We start from the raw sequence: 22129 nt of genomic DNA on the forward strand, positions 1-22129 counted from the left end.
TCACAAGGTGGAACAGAGCATTTTGGGCTTTGGAGATGTAGACAGACTAATAATAAAAGATTACTCAAACATGTGAAAGAAATAAAACCAAACAAAGGGTATGTTTTTGATGAGGTAACAACATTCTAACATGACTTAAAGCTCACAAGAGTCAATTTTGTGAAATACAGAACCTTAAACTAGATTTCATGAATAGAAACACCAAATGCATGCTCATGTCTTAAATACAACATTATATTGTGGTATTATATATCAGACATTCAGTGTATTTCACAATATCAGTTTGATTGGGTATACTTAGCGCTAAACTAATTCAATTTCAATGTATTTTGGTACAGCCCAAAATCACAAAAGACGCCTGAAAGAGCTTCAAGTCAATAAAGGAAAAGCAGATTATCTAGTTCAAGGAAACAAGCAAAAGTGATAACTATCCTAGGGACTGCTTTATGGAAATAACAAGTGATAACAAAAAAAACTATAAAAACACAAGCCTTTCAACCAAAAAAACATGTAAAAAAACAGCAACTACTAACATTTGAAATCTCTGCAACAAACAATGTGAAATAAATACAAAACAGCCTTTCAGTTGCGGCTGTGGTAGCAATAGAAGTTGGACAAAATTTGTATCACAATTTGTACAAACCAGGCTTTCACCACCATGTCTGCAAAGTGCTCCGTGTTGGCTACAGCTACCTGGTCCAGTCCTGTTTGCTGCCAAAACCAAAGCCGATAAAAACCCCTCTCAGTGTGGAAGCATGTGCGTTTGACATCAGCAGCAGTGTTCAGACCAGTCTCGGGTCACCCACAACAGTTTAAGAGAATCACCTCTCCCCTGTGGCACTAATTCAACTCAAAGCTACCAGGGACTCTTGAACAGTGCTTTCCAGACGTACACATTGTTCCCAAACAAATAGTAGGCCCCAAGCATAGCAAAAGAGTTGTAGCAGTAGCAAAGATTTGGGATTACATTTCATTTTCTGTACCACTATATAAGAACTAAACCTTAATTAAACTTAGCTTTAATAAATAACCTGAGCTGAATAAACTGAACTGACCTGAACTGAACTGAACAAATGGTATATTAAAAAGAGGTGCATTGTGTAACTTTTCTTGTAGAGGATACCGTGACTCTTTTGTCTTTAGGGAGATGTTATTGCTTTGCTTGGTACCTTCCACAGTATGGTATTAAAAGTCTATTCAGCCTTTGTTTTGTTATAGGTGATTTTATTGTTCTGAAATACCTTAAAGAACATACATTCTTGATCTGATTTGTACCTTGGCTTACATGGAGATAAGTTTAATGCCGTACTGTGAAACATTCCAGGCTGAACAGTTAAGTACATCTACATGGAGACTAGAATGTGGCGTAGTCTTTCAAAAAAAAGTTACACAATGCACCTTTAAATCTTTGTACATGCACTAGGGGTGTAACAATAAACAAAATATCGTGATATTGTGTCGTCAAAAGTCTCTCAGTAATATCGTGGGCTGTCGCAGTAATATCGTATCAGAAATTTCTTTGCTTAAATTCATTGTTATGGTGCAGCAATACCTAAACAAAACATAGGGGAACTACATCGACCATGATCCTTTGCTCTGTTTTGGTGCAAACCACAAGAAGAAATAGCAGTTCAAAGCACTTTTAAATCTTAGTTTTTTGGATTGAGTCTTGTCTATGCATTTTAAGAGGGAAAAAAGCATATTTTGTTAGCCTCCACAAAATATATGGCAATAAATATCGTACCGTGAGATGAATATTGTGAAAATATCATATCGTTACTACACAATGTTATTAGATTTTCTTCACCAAACTCAGACCCCAAAAATTGTGTCCAGTTCCCTGCACCAGTTTCGGTCCAAAATTAGTTTTGGGGGAAAGAAAATGACCACAGCAAAATGCAATCCAAGCTGGGTACAAAACTGCAAAGACATCCCAGTTTCGTGTACAAGTAGTATCTAATTTGCCTAGCCGTACTTAAATATAAAAGTTCTGGTGCTTGATGGGGGTTAGCAGAGGGTTACACGATTCATCCACTTTTCCTAGTCTGTACTTCTACCCTTTTTTCTTCGATTCGCTGAGAGATGCTTGTCCTAGGGGCTGGATTAAATTACACAGCGACCAACAGGGCTTCCATGCACACATCTATTCCACAGCGCCGTGCCATATTGGTTTAGTGGCCCGCGGCTTCATTGGCTATTGAATGATTCTAGCGTCGTCGGCTACTGTGGCGGATATTAAAGTCATCTAGCATGAAGTTGTCTGACATGTGATTTCCCTGCGCCTTTGTGTCCGTTCTGAACGTCCACGCCGCGTACAGGACCAAAATGGCCGCTGATGGATGAGACGGACTCTTTAGGGGACAGTTAGGAGCGGGGAGACGGAGAGGCATTAGTCCACCTGCCAATACTCTTGACAGGATCTGATTTTGTGGTTGCCGTGGATATCATCGGAGAGGCATCCTTCTCATGTCTGGGCTTGAGATAAGAAAAAGCTCTCATATAGCTATTGATACCGTGCAGTGACATTATGCTGGGGGTGTTCTACGTGTTTCTCTGCTGGTGGAAGGTTCAGGAGTTACCATGGTGACACAATGCGAACATTAGCATTGGCAAATAAGTTTCAAGAAAAATTATTTAAACAGCACATTTTCACGTTTGTTTACCATAAAAAGGTAAGAGTGAAATGAAAAACTTGACTAATGTGACTGTAAATTTATTGGAGAGGGACTTGTTTCAGCGCACAAATCATCTCACCAGCTGTAGTTCCAACTAAGTCAGCCCTTTATGGTCAGATTTTGTTCAAATAAAACTAAGAACTTCTAACAGAGTAGTGCTTTCAAACCCCTAGGAAATGTTGATGATCAGCTGTAAAGTACCAGTAGCATGGTGCTTTCGTTTGTGGAAGTAAAAATTGTTTAGCTTGTCTCCCTCCAAGAAGGCATCAGATGAATAACGAGTAAAAAAATCATCAAAAAGGTGCTGGTAGAGGGTCCACAACCTGCTTTCCTCATTGAAGATGTTACTTCTTTGCTTGGAATGTTCCACAGTATGGCATTAAACCTACATCTATCACCGTGGAAGGTAGCTGGGTGATGCCACTGGGTCAAGTTACATGTCATATCTGTGAAGAAATTACCCTTTTCAAAGTGAGAATGGATGTTGTTTGGACGCAAAAAAAACATCCATAATTATATAAATGCATAGTATAAGTATAAGTTTAATGCTGTACTGTGGAACATTCCTCTCTTCCTCTGCCTTTTGGTCATCCTCTCAAGAGCTCTTGCCTTATTTTACAATACTGGTTTATTGCTCACCATAGTGGAAAACCAAAATTACATAAAACATTTACAGTGACTTCAATAATCAGAATTGCATTATAAATCCATCAATATACTGTATAACTAATCTAATATGTGAGAAGGTCAGGCACATTTACTAAAAGGTGCATTGTGTAACTTTTCCGGTGGAGGGTTTGTCATCTGATTTATTTATTTTTTTCCATGGGGGCTTTATTGCTTCGCCTGAAATTTTCCCCAATAGCATTAAACTTATCTATCTTGGCTTTATTAAATTAGAGGCATTTTTATTGCTTAAAGAAACATAAGCAGAGTCTCTTCTCCACAGATCTGACGTGTAACTTGGCTTGGTGGTGTCACTATTTTGTCTCCATGGAGATAAATAAGAGACAGACATGTAGACTACGTCCACATGACAACGCTTCAGGATTTATTTATTTATTTTTTTTGGTGGGTTGACAAAAAAATCACATCCAACTACATTTTGGATCAATAAATATCCACATCCAGACAACAAGGGAGCACTGAGTGAAAACTACGTAATACTTATGCCACACCTGTAATACTATTATATTTTGTATGCATAATATGTAATTTATTTTGCTATATGTAAATATTTGTTAAGTTCCATGATCAATGTACAGAAGCAACCACATAATTTTTGAAACTATGTCATGAACAGGGGTGGGTTCATATAAGTTTTTCTTCTTCCCACTCCTTTTCAAAAAATGTGCTTTTCTGTTGTTTACAATGTATATGTCGTATATATGATTATTGCTTCTCTCTTGGAACAAACTTGAAATAAAAACCAATCAATCAATCAATCAAAACCTACTATAGGTGGTGCTGTATACAGGATACAGCCAGAGCCACTGGACACACAATACTACAAAGAGCTCATGCGCATAAAGTCCTTCCTGTGTGGGGTTCTCTTCTGGTCACGTGGTGATGACAGGGTCGCGACATCATCGTTTTCCAAAAGCTGCGGTTTGCTTGTCCACACGACAACGCAACGCCTCCGTTCTCAGTTTTCTCCCACCCGAAACGCCGGCTCCGTGTGGATGAAAGGCCAAAACGCAAAACTTAACTCCAGCTTAATGCAATACTGTAGCGCGTTCTGAACAAAGCAACATCTCCATGGAGACAAGGAGCTAACGGCCCTTCCACCAGAAAAGTTACACAGTGCACCTTTAAGTAATCCCCGACATTCATACACATCCATTATATTTGACTAACAAACTTCGAAACTTCATGCAAGCTGTTAGCAATAAACCAACAATGGATGCTTTCAAGAACCACTTTTATTACCTTTTTACTGCTGCTGGAATCTTATCATTGCATGCATTTTAAAGTCAACCCACCAGATAGTGAAGAAACCATCTTTCCTTTTATATTTCACCAGCTGTTCAAGTCATAACACTTTAAGGGGGCCTCTATCCGACTCCCACCTACATTTTGATTTCCCATTCAGTATTATTGGCGTTCCACTGTGACGAATGCTAGTAAAAGTGGCTACGCCTACTGACAGTGACTGCTATATCTCGCCTATGCACAGTCCACGGTGGGAGGAGAACCAACCGATCACAATTCCACTCCATCACCTTGCTTTGATAAAACGTAATTTCCCTCGGGTTTCAACTTCAGATGAACTGCTCTTGACTCAGTTCTGACGCCAAGAACTAGACAACTTAACCACAAACATGAGCTCAAAAGGCACATAAAATAGCTAGAACATGCCTTTTTTTCATCAACAAAGGCGTATTGTGTGCAGCGGGCCTATAACTTTCAAACTGTCTCAATCTAGCAATACCCCATGTGAATTCTATTGCCATTTTAGAAGCAGGTTTTTCCCACTGTGATGAGAGCCGGGTGAAGAGCTCCAGTAATGGTGCTTTGAAAAGGCAGAAGGCAAGATGATAGGGCGGAGAGGAGAGAGCTAGTGTGTGTGTGATGGGGAATATAATATGGTTAGAAGACAGTGCACATATATAGGATTTCTTATTGGGTAATTTTTAGATTTTTTTGTAATTTTTAGATGGCAAGTTTGAATCCTTGAACTCTTCCTTAATGGACATTTATACATTTTAGACTACTACTACACTCTTCTCTGGGATAAATAGCAGTCGTTTATTTCTTAACTTTTTCTTTAAAGGTACAGTATGTGTCTTTCTGGAGGTAATACGCCACCTGCATAATTCCATGGAAACAGAAAGTTAAAAGGAATATAGTTACTTTTGCTGCCATACTGTGGAAAATAACAGCCAAAGGAACATTTCCATGGAAACAAGGCGGCCAAATATGAGTCAGGTTTGTGGAGATGCAAGCACAATCATAGTGGGTCCGGTCAAGCGGTAACGGAGGGAAACGGGCAGATTTTTTATATTCAAATAGCTATTATTCAAAAACTAGAGGGACTATTGAAATAAGTAAAGTATCAGAATGTAGGAAAGAGTTAACACTCCAACAGGGTAAAGTTAAACCCTGCGATATTCTTTCAAGTTGTTGACAAAAAATTAAAAAACTCATATCAGTAATGGAGGGAATGAAATATGCAGCACTTTTTGGGCAATAAATACAAACAGTGATAACTAGTGGTTCTCACTTACATATCCTTAACAAACTGGTCTGAATATTTGCTTCATATAGTTTTCTACCATATGGTACAAGATTAGGTTGAAAAACCTCTTACTTTTTGAGTAATGAGATTTTTTATTAAGAAAGATCATGTAACGGAGGGAAAATTGTGCAAGCAAGTAGAAAGATGATTTTGCATAATTTGTCAGATTTTTTCTTCCGAATACTTTAATATTACTTCAAAATGAAAGGAAACTATTTCTATAAAATATGTCAGTCCTTCCAAGCAAAATTTTATTATTTTAAATAAATTTTTTTTGAAAAATCATGTACCTTCATCAACAGTTCAAAGATCGAATAACACAAGATATGATGAAATACATCCATTTATTTATCCATGATTTTGCAGGTCTTTGAAATTTGGGAAATAATTTTTGTTCCATGTTTCATACATGGTCTGTTTAAAGCGTATGTAACTTTAGAACCAAAAATGGTACAGAAAAAAGGTAAACCGTTTCATAAACTAGAGTACATATGTATCTGTTGAATACATTTTTATATCAGATGCATTAACTTGAATTTTTGGCCTTGATGTTTACTTCTGCTTGACCGGGACCAAGGATGCTTGTTTTTCCAGTTTCAATTCAATAAACACAACCAAATGCCTTTTCAGTTCTATTCTTCTAGTCTATTTTTGGTTGAAAAGTTACATACTGTGGCTTTAATATAGTTCTACCAAATGCTTTCCACTCCTATTAAAGTTGACTTCTTCCAACTTTTATAAAATGGAGCAAAATACATAGAGTATAAAGACAGCAATGTGTTATTTCTAAGCTGGTAAATTGTCCTTTAAAGATAAGATACATAGCTGAGGTGGCATTATTTATGGCTTAAATACTCACTGCGTCTTGGATGGCAAAACCATTTCTTTATAGTCGAAAGTGGATTTGTTTTTTGGAAAAGAGGTAGCAGACGCCTTCTCACCAGAATAAATTAAGTATTTTAAAGTAAACTTTCTCACAAACTATAATTACAATGATAAAGACATATTTGTTTTATCACAGCAGTATTTTTTCAGACCAGACACACAAAACTATGAATCATTTGTGCGTAATTGAAAAAAAATGCCTTAAGTAAATAAAGATTTTATAACTGTATAGCTGTGGGAGGCTTCGTTAACCTTAGATGGAATCAAATAAAACTTAACACCTTGTATATAATGTCTTCATGTCTAATTGTATTAGTATAAAAACAGTATGTAACTCTCTGCATACTACAAAAAGTGTTTACACGTGTATTTCCACATTCATAAGGTTTGTTTCTGTAAATCTGAATTAGGTTGACATTAATTCCTTCAGCACTGCACCAAACCCAACAAAGGAATTTCTAATAACACAGTAATTTAATAGTGCATTGTTAGTAATTCTACCCTTAAGTCTTGTTTACTTACTTGGATAATAGCATGGCATAAACCTTAATACGCAAACTTGTATTGCATTCATCCTTTTAGAGGGCAGGAAGTTATGTAGACTTGTAGAATCAATATACACAATATAATAAAGTGCCCAAGTAAATCTGAGCTGTTTTGTCAAATAAAATCCCCATATTGCGCAATTTTCTGATCTATGTTATAATGTTGTTTCCTCATCAAAAAACATAGTTGGAGTTGTGTTTTGTTTCATTCACACTTGTAACACATAAACATGCATATTGTGTTCTTTTGTCAAACTGTAAAGACTCTGTCCCACCTTGTGATGTCATGTGGTGATACAGGAAGTGCTCCATTGTGTTTTTAAACCCCATACTTCACTAGAATCATTTGGATAATTTCAGCCCTGGAATTTCTAAAGCTACTTCTTCATGACATCACAAGGTGGAGCAGAGCATTTCGAGCTTTGGAGATGCAGACAGACTAATAATAAAGGATTACTCAAACATGTGTGAATGAAGCAAAACACAAGTCCAGGTATGTATTTGATGAGGTAATGTACAAGTATAATGTACGACTGTACCAAATAGCCTTCTCCAAATTTACACCTTCACCAGTGCTCTGAGGTCTGAGGGCCAGCTCCAGCTCGTGGTGCCTAAGACGAGACTTAAAACCAGGCTGGATAGAGTCTTCTCTGTGGCCCAAAGCTCTGGAACACTCTGCCCCTCTACGTCCAAACAGCCCCACAGTGGAATGTTTTAAGCCTTGTCTTAAAACCCACTTTTATTCTCTGGCTTTTAACACCGCGTGAGTTGTGTGGTCCTCTGTCTTTTATTTATTTTATTTATTTTTTATGTATTTTACTGGTTTTATGTAGTTAGTGCTATTCTATGACTTTGCTCTTATTTTATTTTACTGGTTTTATTATTTTAAGACTAGTATTATTAAATCTTATCTATATAAATAAAGTGGATTGGATGATTTTACTGCAAATGCTTTTTGCAATGGCTATACACAACAAAATCTTTATCTGATTTCTGGAGTTATCAGATTATTATTATTGATTTGAGGAATTGAACTTCTTCCTGAATCTTAACATGTTTTGACAAGGGGAATTATTCAAGAAAAGGGCAAACTATTGGCAAAGACAAAATAAAAATGCACTTTATCTTCCAAATACAACAGTTACTCTAAAAATGCACAGATTAACTGACACATGTCACCAGGTGGTTTTCATGATCAGACTGGATAAAACAGATTTCCCATAAGCCCCAGACCTCCGGGTTGGTCTCATGAGCGTGACTAAGCTGTTAAGGTACAAACAGTATATGACCAGATTACTCACAGATGTAGTAGTATTCTCGTCCCGGTCTGAACTCGAAGCCCAGGGAGAAGGGGGTGAAGAGCTGGAACTTCTCGGAGAACTTGAGCGGCCCGTTGGGGGAGTGGGGCCTGTTACACTCCCAGCGCTTGAAGCCCTTCGCCGTGTGGTCGCATGTGCTGTAGCCATCGTAGTTGACCATGTAGAGCACGTATCTCTCTGTGCGCTCCTCGGGGACGCTCTCCTCGTAGTGGGGGCAGTACACATCCAGGTAGTCGTTTATGCACACGTCGATGTGGTAGTCCCCGCGATGGAACCTGGAGACACAAGAGGCATTTCTGTGAGTTTGTGGACAGACTCAGGAAACAATTTATTGCTATTGTAGGCATGAGGTATTGTTCAGTGATGCAGTAAATAATAATAAACAGTTATTGTAAAATTGGATGTACTAACTGTTTATTTGGAAATGTCAAATTGATAAACTACATAATTTGCAGTTTGATCAGCAATTATCAAGTAATTAGCAAGTTGGTTAGCTACAAAAGAAATGTCTTCCCAATACACACTGTTGATAGGCCAATGTTTTAAACAGTTTAGCCACTGAAAACCTATTTCTACTGATTTGTTTCTTTTTTATAAGGGTTTCCTGCTCTCTGGGGTCCCTAGTGGTCAGGGGGGTTCCAAGCATTTGGCAGATTTGTACATTGGCTAGCAGCGCCCCTGCAATTTTCATAAAAGGTACACAAGCTAAAGACTAGTGGCTCACATTCTATAACTTCACATTCAATTATAGCTCTCTTACACATTTAGAAATGAGAAATTGAGAAATATAGATTTTTTTTGTTTGTTTTGAACTCCCAAACAAGATATTGAAACGATTAACTGGATGCTTCTCAAACATTTTACTAGTTTCAACCTTGTGTCAATATATTTATGAAAAATAGTAGCCTTCTCCAAGTGTACATACAGTACATTTTTAATCAGCCCAAGGTTAAATCGAATAGCTTTTCATAAGACCTAGACCTCCTGTTTGAATGATTTACTTGCGATTTTAAACACTCCCATACATAATACATCCGTAACATCTACACAAGCACATGTGCGGCGTGACACATGGTCAACCTTTAATTACACTGGTGGACTAATAACTCACGAGCCACACAGAGACGGGAAATACGGGTCTGATCTGTGTGCTCCTTCAATGTTACGTGGAGATTTACGAGCAGCAGGTTCTCATCTTCTGCCTTCCATAAATTTGGGTGTAATGGTTTATGTGTAAATCTATCACGAGACAAACATTTACTCACACAGTCACGCCGCACAGCCATTTCAGGAAGAATGAATTAGAGCAAAGTGCTGGGAAGCTCAGCTAAACTTCTCGATAATCATGAAAACTATTTGTCTTTTATGTGTTTGACTGTTTCATGAGTTATCGTTCAATTAGTCACTGGACACAAAGTCTGCTATGATTCTAATCAAACTATCACACTGTCCAACTCGGAGACCTTCAGCTAAATAAAAGACGCTCTGTTTTCTGTTATAAAATGTCCATCACAACATTTTGAGGAACCAGCTTCTCTCCATGGCAACACTCGAATGTTCCACAGTACGTTCCAGGTGCAATAGCATTTCCATTGGAGACAAGTAGGTGCCAATCTCTCCACTGGGAGGTTACATAGTGCACTTTAAGTAGGGTCTAGAAGAAGTCATAAAATGAGTTTAAAAAGTTCCTCCAGTTCTTTCTTGTATGAACAGTCTGCCCCTGGTAACCCTGACTTCACACAATGACATAAAAATACAAATCTTCTCCATGGATTTTATTTGATGGACCTGTGACTGTTGCCATAGCAATTCAAACAAATCAATACAAAATATTCCTTCATCTGAATGGTCAAAAGTCCTACAAATACTGTTCACTGCTGTGTTTCACATGGCATCACTGAAATGAATATTGTTAAAATGCAAATGTCTGTTGTCTCTTGAGTCGACTCAGTCATAGAAATGATCAGGTTAAACATCTGTGCTTTTACCTTTTGGATATTTCATGAATTTCAAAGTAAGACTCTCCAAATAACCACCAATAACCCCAAAATCTGCAACATCTTTCTAATCTGTTCAAAGTTTTCCGTAAGGGGCCCACGGGAAACACTATTTTATATCTGTGAGAAATTTGCTCAGCAGGTGGAACGCTAGTAAATGTCATCATCGACCTGCCTGTCTGTGAGGGCATCTTTACAACTGCAATGATCTAGAACCGGCCGTCCAGGGTCAGCGGACTGTAATACACGCCCGCAGATTCATCACAAGGCCGCACAGTGTCACACACACGAGCACACACACACACACATACACGCACTATACACCTGTGGATTTTTTTTATGGTCAAGAAAATTAAAGTTCAGCTGCGTTGTCTGGGCAGTTGTTGTGACCCAGAGATCCAGGTCACGGAGGTTCCACAGTTCATAGAAAACGATGCACATGCAGCGGTAAAGTTTGAGGAAGGTGTCCAATTTACGGGAAGTTACACAACACGGTGGCACCGACGGACAGCTGATGCCACCCGGGAAAGCAGGTGGTGCCACGATCTAATTGGACCATTTTTGGACGCAAGGTTTAATACTGTTTACAGCTGTCAGAGTGGACTAACAATACACGAAGACCCAAACATACTGAGGCCACTATTCTGTTAACAAAAATATAAACGCTGGGAATCTGGTTTGAAATGAAAATAGACACTTGGAGATGTTAATACTTGGAGTTGTCTGAAATGTTTCACAATAGTGGTGTTAAACTCTTCTAACTTGTAGTTAATTAAGTACATGGAGAAGAAAGATAACTTTAATCCCATACTGTGGAGCATTTGAGCGGAAGCAATACCATCGCCATGGAGACAGTCTATCTTGCATCTCGATTGATTGATTAAAACATGCAGTCTTACTACATATATGACCTGTAGGTGTCACCTGCTTTTGTCAATATCGATAAATGTGGAACATTCCAGGAAAAATATTAAAATCTCAATTAGCGGTGTGCAAAAATGTTGAAATATCGATATATAGTATTATTTAATGTGAAGATACAGTATCGATATCATGGGCTGCTGTATCGATATATCATCGAGAGTATTTTTTGGTATATTTTACTAAATTATTTTGTTACAGCGCTACAGTTTTGTTGCTTGTTTAGTGGAAGGAAACTCTTATGCGACACATTTGACATTTTTTCACTGTTTTGAGGATTAAAATGTGCGTGTTTCATATGAATTTTGCACAAGAAGTGGTTTAACAAAGACTTTTAGTATCACAGCCTTGAATTAGCCTTTATTTTTATTGAACCATATTGAATCGATTTGAAATATATCGTATTGAATCGTACCAAATCGAAAGCCCACTGTATCGAGCTATGTATCGTATCGTGGCTTATGTATCGAGGTATGTATCGTATCGTGGCTTATGTATCGAGGTATGTATCGTATCGTGGCTTATGTATCGAGGTATGTATCGTATCTGCAACTTCTTTATGATATCCAACCCCAATATCTCCATGGAGACAAGCAGGTGGCAGGTACTCGTCTAGAAAAGTTACATAGTGCGACATTATAGTTGTAACGTACGCAAATAATTGTCCAATTACTCATAACAATAAAATCCTTTGCAGAACAGTGAATGGGTTTTGGTGAGAGAATCATCCAACGTAGTCTCTAAAGATTCAATGTGTTAATCAATTAGCAATTTCAAAGTCCAAGTCAGGTTTTCACATCAAAAAAATTAGGTCATATATGTTCTGGTAATGCAATCCAGAGGGAAGCTATCCAATCATTAGCAAAAGCAACCAAGAAAAACGGTAAAGACTGGAACTTAACCAAATGTTGACTTGAGACCTGATTTTAATGGCCTTCCAGACTTCAAACAAAACTTAATTGACAACGGCCACTGCTCCTTTCACTAGACGTGCTCCGCGAATACCACAAGGGAGCGAAGCGTGTAACCGGCTAAAACGATGTGAACTCCAGGGCATCTGGATTAGTCGACACCACATCCAACAATTTCTCTCACCCAGTTTCTGAAGCCTCGCTCATCTACATCTGCTCAAAGATTCTTAGCTGCTGTAAATGAGGTGAACAAGATTATGAGAGCCATTTTCTCAAACAAATGATGCTGTTGTTATAATAGAGGAGGCAACGTAATGCGATTTCAATTGATCGACAAAATGGCGTCTTTAAAAGCTGCCACAATGGTCCAGTGTCAGTCACTCTATCATTCTATCCATTTTCTGCTCTCTACAAAACAATTATGAGAGATTTTGTTTCGAAAGATAATATTTTAGTTCAAGATTATTGAGTATAACATATTTTTGACGTGCAATATGTGTTTAATTTTAAGGCTGTTTTATCATGAGTTGTTTAGTTTTTGATAAATGAACAGTAAGACATATTCTCTAGGTTGAGCTGATAAATTACACATCATTTATTTCCACATACCATGAGCGAAGAGTATTGATTGGTTAGATTCCTCAGGTATACTCCTTAGGGGGAGAATATACATCAATATTTTTTTCTTTTTTTTCCTTCAGTCGCATTATACATCTATACATTATAGATACATTATATAGGCTATAGAAAGGAAATAATACTTACTGTAGACTGGTCACAGATTTGTACTCACCATAAAAAAAAATAAAAACAATTGTATAAATGATATAAAATGTGCAATTTCTCCACAGATCTTAAAGCCATATTATGTACATTAACAGCCAAAAATAGACACTTTTTTTTTCCATTTCAGTTGTATTTATTGCACTGAAAAGCTGTCTTTACTCTAAGCAGATTTGCGTCTCTACAGTGTGAAAGATTCAAGGGCTAAATAAACCTGTCTCATATTTGGCTAAAATATTCCACAGTATGGCATAAAACACATTTATCTCCGTGGAGTTTGGTTTTAACTTTCTATTTCTGTGGAATCTTGCAGGTGACAAGCCACATTGAGAAAGTTACACACTGTATCTTTCAAGAGAGACGCTGGTGTCATGATTTGTGATGACCCAAATCTGGGATAAAAAAACCAGAACCACTTACAAACTTAATTTCATATTTTGTTTTCCTGTGACAACCTCTGTATATTCAAATGTGAGCGAGCCCGCACAGAGCTTTGTGTTCGGCTACAGTGAGGTAAATAGCAGCTTCAGATTGTTTACAAGTGAAGTTCATCTGTAACGTCTCATTTAAACATATCCGCAGAGGTCCCACTATAGAACCATGCGTCTCCCTCACAGATTTCAAAATGTCAACTGACTTAATGGCCACATCCTCCCACAGACTGCCCTTCCCCTCCGCCCCAGCACGCTCCACGCCGGCCATGGTCTACACTGCAAATGAAGCATGAGCTGTTCGGGAGAGCGACTACATTAAAGGGCAAAAGGCTGATGTCTTATGTATTTGTTGACTTGGAAAACAAAATGCACGCAGGCTTGCATCGCAAACTCCACATTTATGATCAAAAATACATGTAATACAAAAATTACATGTAGTTAATTCTGGACTTCACGACAGCCAAACTAAACCTGAACTAGAACCAGGCTGAACCAGGTTGAATATTGCCCAAACAAGCCAAGATCAGGATTAAATTTGGCTCAAACCAGGACAGCTACAAGCACATAAAAGTACCACGCTCAATTTTAGACATCTATCTGGTTCAAAAACTAGAATCTTTCAAAATTGGGACTTGAACCAGGATGAAAAGGACCAAACCTGTCTACATCAGGACTAAACATGACTCAAACCCCAACAACAAAATCATTTCAGTAATCGTAACAATCTTTTGTCATATAATTTACAAAAGTGCGACCATTTTAGATTACACACCCATAAAAAAAAACAAAAAACACAGCAAGTGCAAGCATCAATACTGCAAAACAACTTCTGAATATTGGTGTATAAGCATCTAGACAGGCGCTATACAATGTCTACTACAACTGCTTTCCAAATAAGAATGAAAGATTACCAAAACCATGCAGACAATGGCACATATTCCCTTTGTTTTTGCAATATTCGACAAATTGAATGTTGCTTTCCTATAATACAAAAATCACATCTCTGCACACGCATTGGAATACATTACGCTAGCCGTTCAGTGGGTTCCCTGGCACTTTAGGGAAGGATTGTGGTGAGTTTGGGCCAAAAGCTGCTAATGGCACAGACTGACTAACATGGGGAGGGTGTGAAATAGACAGTAGGATCTGAAATCACATCCAGAACTGAGAGGAGGGAGTGTGTGTGTGTGCGTGCAGAGCGCAAAACGTGCAGCTGGATACGAATATTGGAAATGGCCAAGATGAGAGAGTCCAAATTGTCACTGGAATCGGTTTGGGCCATTGGAAAGTTGTGATTTTGGAAAAGCAGCACGTTCAGGCATCATTTGTCATTTGTAAATAAAAGAAAGTCATTGCGATGGGTCTGATGAAGTTAGTTTAGAGTCAAAATGCTGGTACATTTTTGCATTTATGGTAGAGATAGAGTTTGATGCACAAGCGGGTAGGTGAGTTGGAAATGTTTTTGCGTTAATGATCCACAGCATCATATAAGTATACTTTAATAAATTCATTTATTTTGCACGTATGGGTCTTCACATCCAGGATAAGGGCTAAAAGATTTTGAAAAACATATGTAATTGTGTGTTTTTTCTGACAAGCTTTGCAATTTATGTTTTAAAAGTAGGATTATTTGTACATTTTCAACACATCCAGGAGCATTAACATTTGAGAGAAAACTGAATACTATTAAAGTAATACAAGACGTACATTTAGAAAACTCATTTTGTCTTCTTTTTATATAGAAACATCTTGTCTTCTTCTAGTAAGAAAGAAAAAATGCAATTACAATTTGTCTTATTGGAAGAAATCACAAAGTTTCTAATAAAAGACTTCATTTCAGAACATGGACATGACTTTTTTTCTTTTTTCCAGTTATTTAAAACATTGCTGTCTGCTGATTTGCTAATTACATATTGCAGTTTCAAGAGACAATCCAGTTAACCACAAGATATTCAGTATATGTACAACTTTCACTTGTATGAAACGTGTATTGTGTAACTTTTCCGGTGGAGGGTCCATCAAAAGCTTTTCTTCTTGGAGATGTTATTGCTTTGTCTAGCAGTGAACCTTTAACTTTAGTAATTCAAACCAACTTCTTCTTCTTTTGTTATCTAGACCTCAAATTTAGATCCCCTTCAACTTAATAGTCTTGTAATTATCTGTATACATGAATGCAATACCATGAAGTACTTAGATTCATAGACAGTGTCAGGTTAAAACATAGGTATCTATAGAATATAAATCAAGCCTGTGTCCACAAAGAGAATTGAGGGCAAGATACAGCTCTGTAAGACTTGACCTAAAAGAACTGAGAGTGAATCTAAATGAACCATCCTCCGCCCGCCAGTCGCCGAGTGGAATAAAGTGGTCAGTATTCAAACCAGCAAAAGCTACACTCAGCCTGAATACTAAAAGTCCAAGTTATGACCCCATGTAATGAGAGTAACAGTGTTTTCCTAATGATGCCGGAAAGTGCCACTGCTGCAGATATCAGGACTTGTACTGCACAACAGTGGCAGCAAAAAGACAAACAAAGCAAAGATTTCAGAGTTCTGTTTTTAAGCTTTAATTAGCATGCTTTATTCTTCGTCCTCAAAGGTCCTGTTTTACGCAAAATCGACTCTTGTGAGCATTAAGCCGTGTTAGAATTACCTGGTGTTGTGTTTTGTTTCATTCACACTTGTTTAACACAAACCCTGCATAGTCCTTCTCTCAAACAGAAAACTCTGTTCCCCTTTGTGATGTCATGCAGTAATACAGGAAGCTCCGTACACTTTCACTAGAATCATTTGGATAATTTTAGGCGTGGAATTGCCAATCTCTACTGAACTAAAGATAAAGGAGCTGTTCACTTAAAAAATGTTTCAAGACATCACAAGACGGAAAAGAGCATTTTGAGCTTTGGAGATGTACTAGTAAACGGACTAATAATAAATAAAGACGTGTGAATTAAACAAAACACAAATCTGGGTATGTTTTTGATGAGGTAACAACAGGTAACATGGCTTTAAAGGTGCTTTATGAAACCTTTCTGGAGGAAGTACGCTACCTTGAAAAAATAGGCTCTATTCACACTTACGTCACAAACCAGGAAGATGTTTGGAAAGATGCGATTACAACTTCCAATGGGCAATGGGCTCGCCTAACATGTATCTATTAAAAAAGACTGTGATAAAATTAAGAGTACATATGTGCTGTTCTAATTGCATGAACCCAGTGCCCTCAGAGTTGTGTGTGTCAGTGGGGAAATGATGAAAACTGAGATATGGTTGTAATTGTTGATCAGCCGAACATAACGGAGCTCTGCAATGACATGTAGATGACGAAAACTGGGCCTAGGAAGTTGTAATCCGCATCTTTCCAAACGTCTTTCTGGTTTGTGACGTAAGCGTGAATAGAGCCTATCCAAACTGTTTAAAGCCACACTATGAAACATTTTACTTGTTCACACAGACCACACCGAGATTGCACTATCCCATGTTTAAGAATGTACGATTAAAACTATTTCGGTTATGACTTTGCGGCCAAGATTTGTTTTTTTGATCTTGGGAGCAACTGCAGCTAACAATAAAATTGTAATTAAGGAGCAATGTCAGATGGCGGGCTAATTGTGAAATGCTGATAATTATGTGCCTTTGTTATGCCAAGGATCTGTGGGTCGCAACACAACAAAGCCAACGCTAAAATCATCTGGACATGAGAGCGGGGGCTAGCGGCTGGTAATTAAGCTCGGGGAGTGCATATGGTGTAGAGGAGAAGAAGATATGATTGTTATTAGCTGAATTATTTTATATATATTTATTTTTTTTACATGTGACTATACAAGGGCCCCACCACTAACACGAGAAGGGAGTCTGCTAGAATAAAACGTGAATGTCAGTGCAATACTACGGCCCAAGCACTGCATTCTCTGATTGGCTCATTTCCATTTCAATTACACAGCCCAGTGACATTGCCCGCGCGAACATTCGGACACACATACACGAACCGGGGGTGAGAGAGAGAGACTGTACCCACTGAAGTCCCATCAGCCACCTCTCTTCACGCCGTGCACCACTAGCTGGCGGAATGAAAACGCGAAAGAAGAGAGCGTGGCAAAAGAGCCAACCTGAGAAAGGCGGCGAGAGGTTCATGAAAGAAGCGGCTAACCAGACGAGTAAGCGCACGTTAACTGAACATGAAACTTTTGTATGTGAAGCCATTCAAAAGACATAACAAAAATAAGCACATAATTATAACCAAAGTCACCAGCCTGGGAATCATTCAAGTTTGGAAGACCTTTTCTGACATTTTCTAGTTATTTATGAAAGATGCTTTGTGTAACTTTTCTGGTGGATGGTACGTTAAATGTTTTTCTTCTTGGAGATGTTATTGCTTTGTCTGGAATGTTTCACAATACGGTACTGAACTTTTCTATCAAACCAGACCAAGCTGGAGGTATCAAAATGTATTTATGATCCACAACCTTCATGTTGAACCTTCATTCCAATCGTTATTTGCTCGGGAAAAGATCCACAAACTTGCCATGAAATAAAATCGTAAAGTTATTTCAAATGACAACAATGACGTTTTGGGGGTTGAGTAATATCACCATTTTGTGAAGTTATTGTGAAAGAAAGTATTTTACATTTTTGGTTTTAGTTTCATGTTGATAGCCCCAGTAATTACAAAGATATTAACCATAACCCAGTTCAACAAATCTGCAATCGGATAGCTCAAAACAGATAAATTGGCCATTCTATAGGGACTGTATTGTAATGCATTGTAATCATACTCTAATTAAAGCCATTTTAAATAATCAAAAGTATGATTTTTGTTTAAATAGGCACTGGATCTAAGTCACTATTAAGTCCTGGCATATACGCGCTCGCAAAGTACACGCTCTCTTGTATAACCTACAGTAATGACTTTAATGACATGAACTTTTGAGGTATCTAAAAACGTTGAAGGACAAATCTGTAACAGGACGCTCAGGAACATGTAATTCTCCGTGTTCCACATCACGGTCGACTTTGACAGAAAATGTCACAACTACAGCACTCGCACATAGTTGATGTGTGAACAGAGAAAGGTCCGTCCTACCTGAGAAATCAAATGTAATATTGCTTTGTGTCACTTTCTTTCCTTCCCCCAGCTCTCCACACGGCCTCGTTTCTGATTTATCTGCCTGAGAGACTCCCTCGTACAAGCTCGTGACCCCAAATCAGAGCTATATTTACATTATTTGCCCCCTCGCTGTTGAAATGCGTACATCTGATATATGTTCAATTCAATATCCGCGGGCAGTGTTCCGTTTGGTTGATAAATTAAATCAGAAGAAAGCCGAATGTGCCGGGGCCTTAAAAGTCAAATCCAGGATTGTTTTCAGCAGCTTTTTTCCCAGCAGGCAGTCACCGTGGTTACATGTAAATGGAGAAGTTTGGATTATTGCCTTAGTCCAAACATACGGGCTTTTAAATTTCGAAACAAACTTGATAGAAAACCTAATACTTTTCCAGTAAACAAATGCTTCAGCTAGACACCACTACCAAACTCCAGATATCTGTAAAAGGGGATCTTGTAGCAGGGCTGAGATCACCCACTGCTTCAGATCGGTTGCCTTTGTGGTATTGAGGGATAAGTCAGATGTAGAGAGGACATTTCCTACAGATACAGTTGATTTTAGGCTACGTTTACACATATCCGGGTATGTTGAGAAACAAACATTTCCCTCCCTCTGTTTTCAAAAAAAGTTTTTGTTTACATCAACCTGCATAAATACGACATCAAGGCTCGCCTCTCCACAGATATGTTAAAGTAGTGGCAAAATTGCTGACCTCCGAGCTCGTTCGTCTCTGGTCATGGATATGATACATCGGCTGTATGTGCAAATGCAAACACATGAAAAGTGTTTGCACCAGAAGAAATGCGGCTGCTGCTCTGAATGCTCCAAGATCATCATCAGAGCAGAAGGTAAACATTTGTCGCACTATAACTCAGTTTATCTTAGTTTAAAAGCAAACGACAAACCATAGTTCTCCAGAATCTCTACTCTAGCCAGGGTCTTTAGAAAGATTTGTTTTTAGAGCCAAATTTGCCATTTGCGTGTAGATGGGTACAAACAAAAGGAAATGTCTCAGTTTAAAAAAAACCGTGTACGTGTAAACGGGGCCTTAAAGGGGCACTGCATAACTTTTTTTGGTGAGAGTTTGCAACCAGCTTGTCATGAGCAAATGTGTCTATCTCACAGTGAGAATGTTATGCTTTTTGAGGTATATTTAAGGAAAAAAAAAACACCTGTAATGAAATAACAGCGAGATATATAATGCCATTATGTGAGACATCAGAGCCAAAGCAATAATCTTCAAGTAGTTGACGTACACCCACCAGATCTGAGTATACTTTAAGTACTTTAAGAACTTTCCACGCCAGACTGCCCATCTAAAACACATCTACTACACCCATAGACTGTTTATATATATATAGACATGGCACTTTACATGATCCTGGTGTTTTTATTTCACTGTTTTGTCCTTAAATAAATTCTAAATCCTAATATGAATCTTGACTTTAGATTCATCCCATGACTGCTTCCATCGTGAGCTTCATATGTCTGGAGCCGAACGCTTTATATAGTCTACGAGCAGACCTTAGCACGCGAGCAAACTTTTCTTGTTTCGGGCCTGGATGAAAAATCGGTTTAACACAAGAGGACTTGAACTTTGCCTGACCCACGGCGTACAAAAAAGTACATTATGCAGCACCTTTCAGCACATGGGCACATAGCTAGGCCCTCTGTCAGCCGCTGTGCAGTTGTCTAATTACACATGATTGGTTTAGCCTCACGACATGAAAGGGAGGAGTGAGAAAACAAATGATGGGCCCATTGAAAGACATACAGTGGCAAAAGGGAAGGAAGCCACCCGCAACCAATCACACTCCGAAGCCATCACAAAAGCCTCTCCGTGCACCTCATTACCGCAGTGTGAGAGAGAGGTCAGGCACTAGATAACTACGGACAATTTTTCCACCCTGCAATCATCTTGACTGTAAAACGTAATCCTTAACGGCGAGGTTTCATTTTTGGAGAGCGCCAAGATGGAAAACATTTTGTCTTTTTGCGCGTTTAATGACAATTCCACCTTGTGAGCCGCTCGCGTTACAGATCACGGTATTGCTCTAGCAGGGACGGAGTAGCCACGGGTTAAAAAGAATTGCATGACGACGTATAGCTGGAAATAGTGTTATGAAGATGTAGTGGACATTGGAATACGCTTTGCAGAACACGTTGTACATTCAAAACGACTGGTAAAGGAAATGGGTGAATTAATATTTATGGCTTTTATTAAACCCAAAGTCCCAAGGCATCTAAAGTTTCAAAGTATAATGTGAAGATGTATCATTCAGTCACTCACTCAACATTCTGTTTTAAACATACTAAATCACGCTCAAGACAAATGAAAGTGATCTGTTTTGTAACTTAAGGGAGAATGCAATAAAGTCACTTGAGACTGTGAACATTCAAATACGGATAGTGCACTGGCCTTGACGGGGATCCAGAGTACACACTTCTTCAATACCTTACGAAGATGTGAGCCTGAATGTGAGTCAATCAGGGATACACATCATCCAGCGGTGTCGAAATAATAAAAGAAAAAAAAATATCACGGGGGACTGAAAGATTTTCGCAGAATTAATGAGTGAAGCACTAAAATGTGAGGTGAAATATGACATTTTAAAAGATTTCTATGGTTTAAAGTTAGGGATGTAACAATAACCGACATATTGTGATATAGTATCGTCAAAGTTCTCACAATAATATCGTGGACCCTCACAAAATATCGAATTACAAGTCTTAATCATCTTAAATTAAAGAGTTATGGTGCAGCAAAAGCTAAAAAAGACAGAGAACTACATAGACCATGATCCTTTGCTCCATTGCAGTGCAGACTACATGAAGAAATAACAGTTTTAAGCACGTTTAAGTCTTGAGTTCTTTGGATTAAGTCTTGTCAAAGCATTTTAAGAGGAAAAAGTGGCATATTAGGCTCCACAAATATCACAATAAACATCATACCGTGAGATGTACAGTATATAGTGAAAATATCGTACCAAGTGATTTGGATATTCTTACATTCCTAATCGTGAGCCTCCCCACCATATCTTGAGCTTTCCCACGATATCGCAATAAATATCGTACCGTGACAATATCATATCAAAGACTTGGATATCGTTACACTTACCCTATTTAAAGTGTGCTGCCAACTTCTGTCACGTTCAAAAAAGTTGTCTCATTTTTGATACGGAAAAGAGAAATAATGGCTTTTCAACAATGCTGCCAATCCTCAATCACTCACCACATTCAAAGACTGCACTCTTCAGAGCTGGAATTGAACCACCAACTTTCCAAGTGAAGCCGTCTTATCTACCTATTTCATAAAC

The 22129-nt window shown here is 38.2% G+C and overlaps 1 protein-coding gene across 2 annotated transcripts in view; it reads right to left on the reverse strand.

Annotated features, from left to right (window-relative positions):
• The window catches only part of efna5b (ephrin-A5b), a 202159-nt gene that overhangs the window by 36194 nt on the left and 143836 nt on the right, over positions 1 to 22129 (reverse strand). For both annotated transcript variants that reach the window (XM_020937956.2, XM_020937955.2), the window contains exon 2: positions 8645 to 8937. In XM_020937956.2, coding sequence (XP_020793615.1) covers positions 8645 to 8937 — 293 coding nt within the window. The remainder of the gene's footprint in view (positions 1 to 8644; positions 8938 to 22129) is intronic.

Source organism: Boleophthalmus pectinirostris, unplaced genomic scaffold, assembly GCF_026225935.1.
Source record: "Boleophthalmus pectinirostris isolate CB_2022bp ecotype Guang Dong unplaced genomic scaffold, ASM2622593v1 HiC_scaffold_4, whole genome shotgun sequence".
In the NCBI taxonomy this organism is placed as follows: Eukaryota; Metazoa; Chordata; class Actinopteri; order Gobiiformes; family Gobiidae; genus Boleophthalmus; species Boleophthalmus pectinirostris.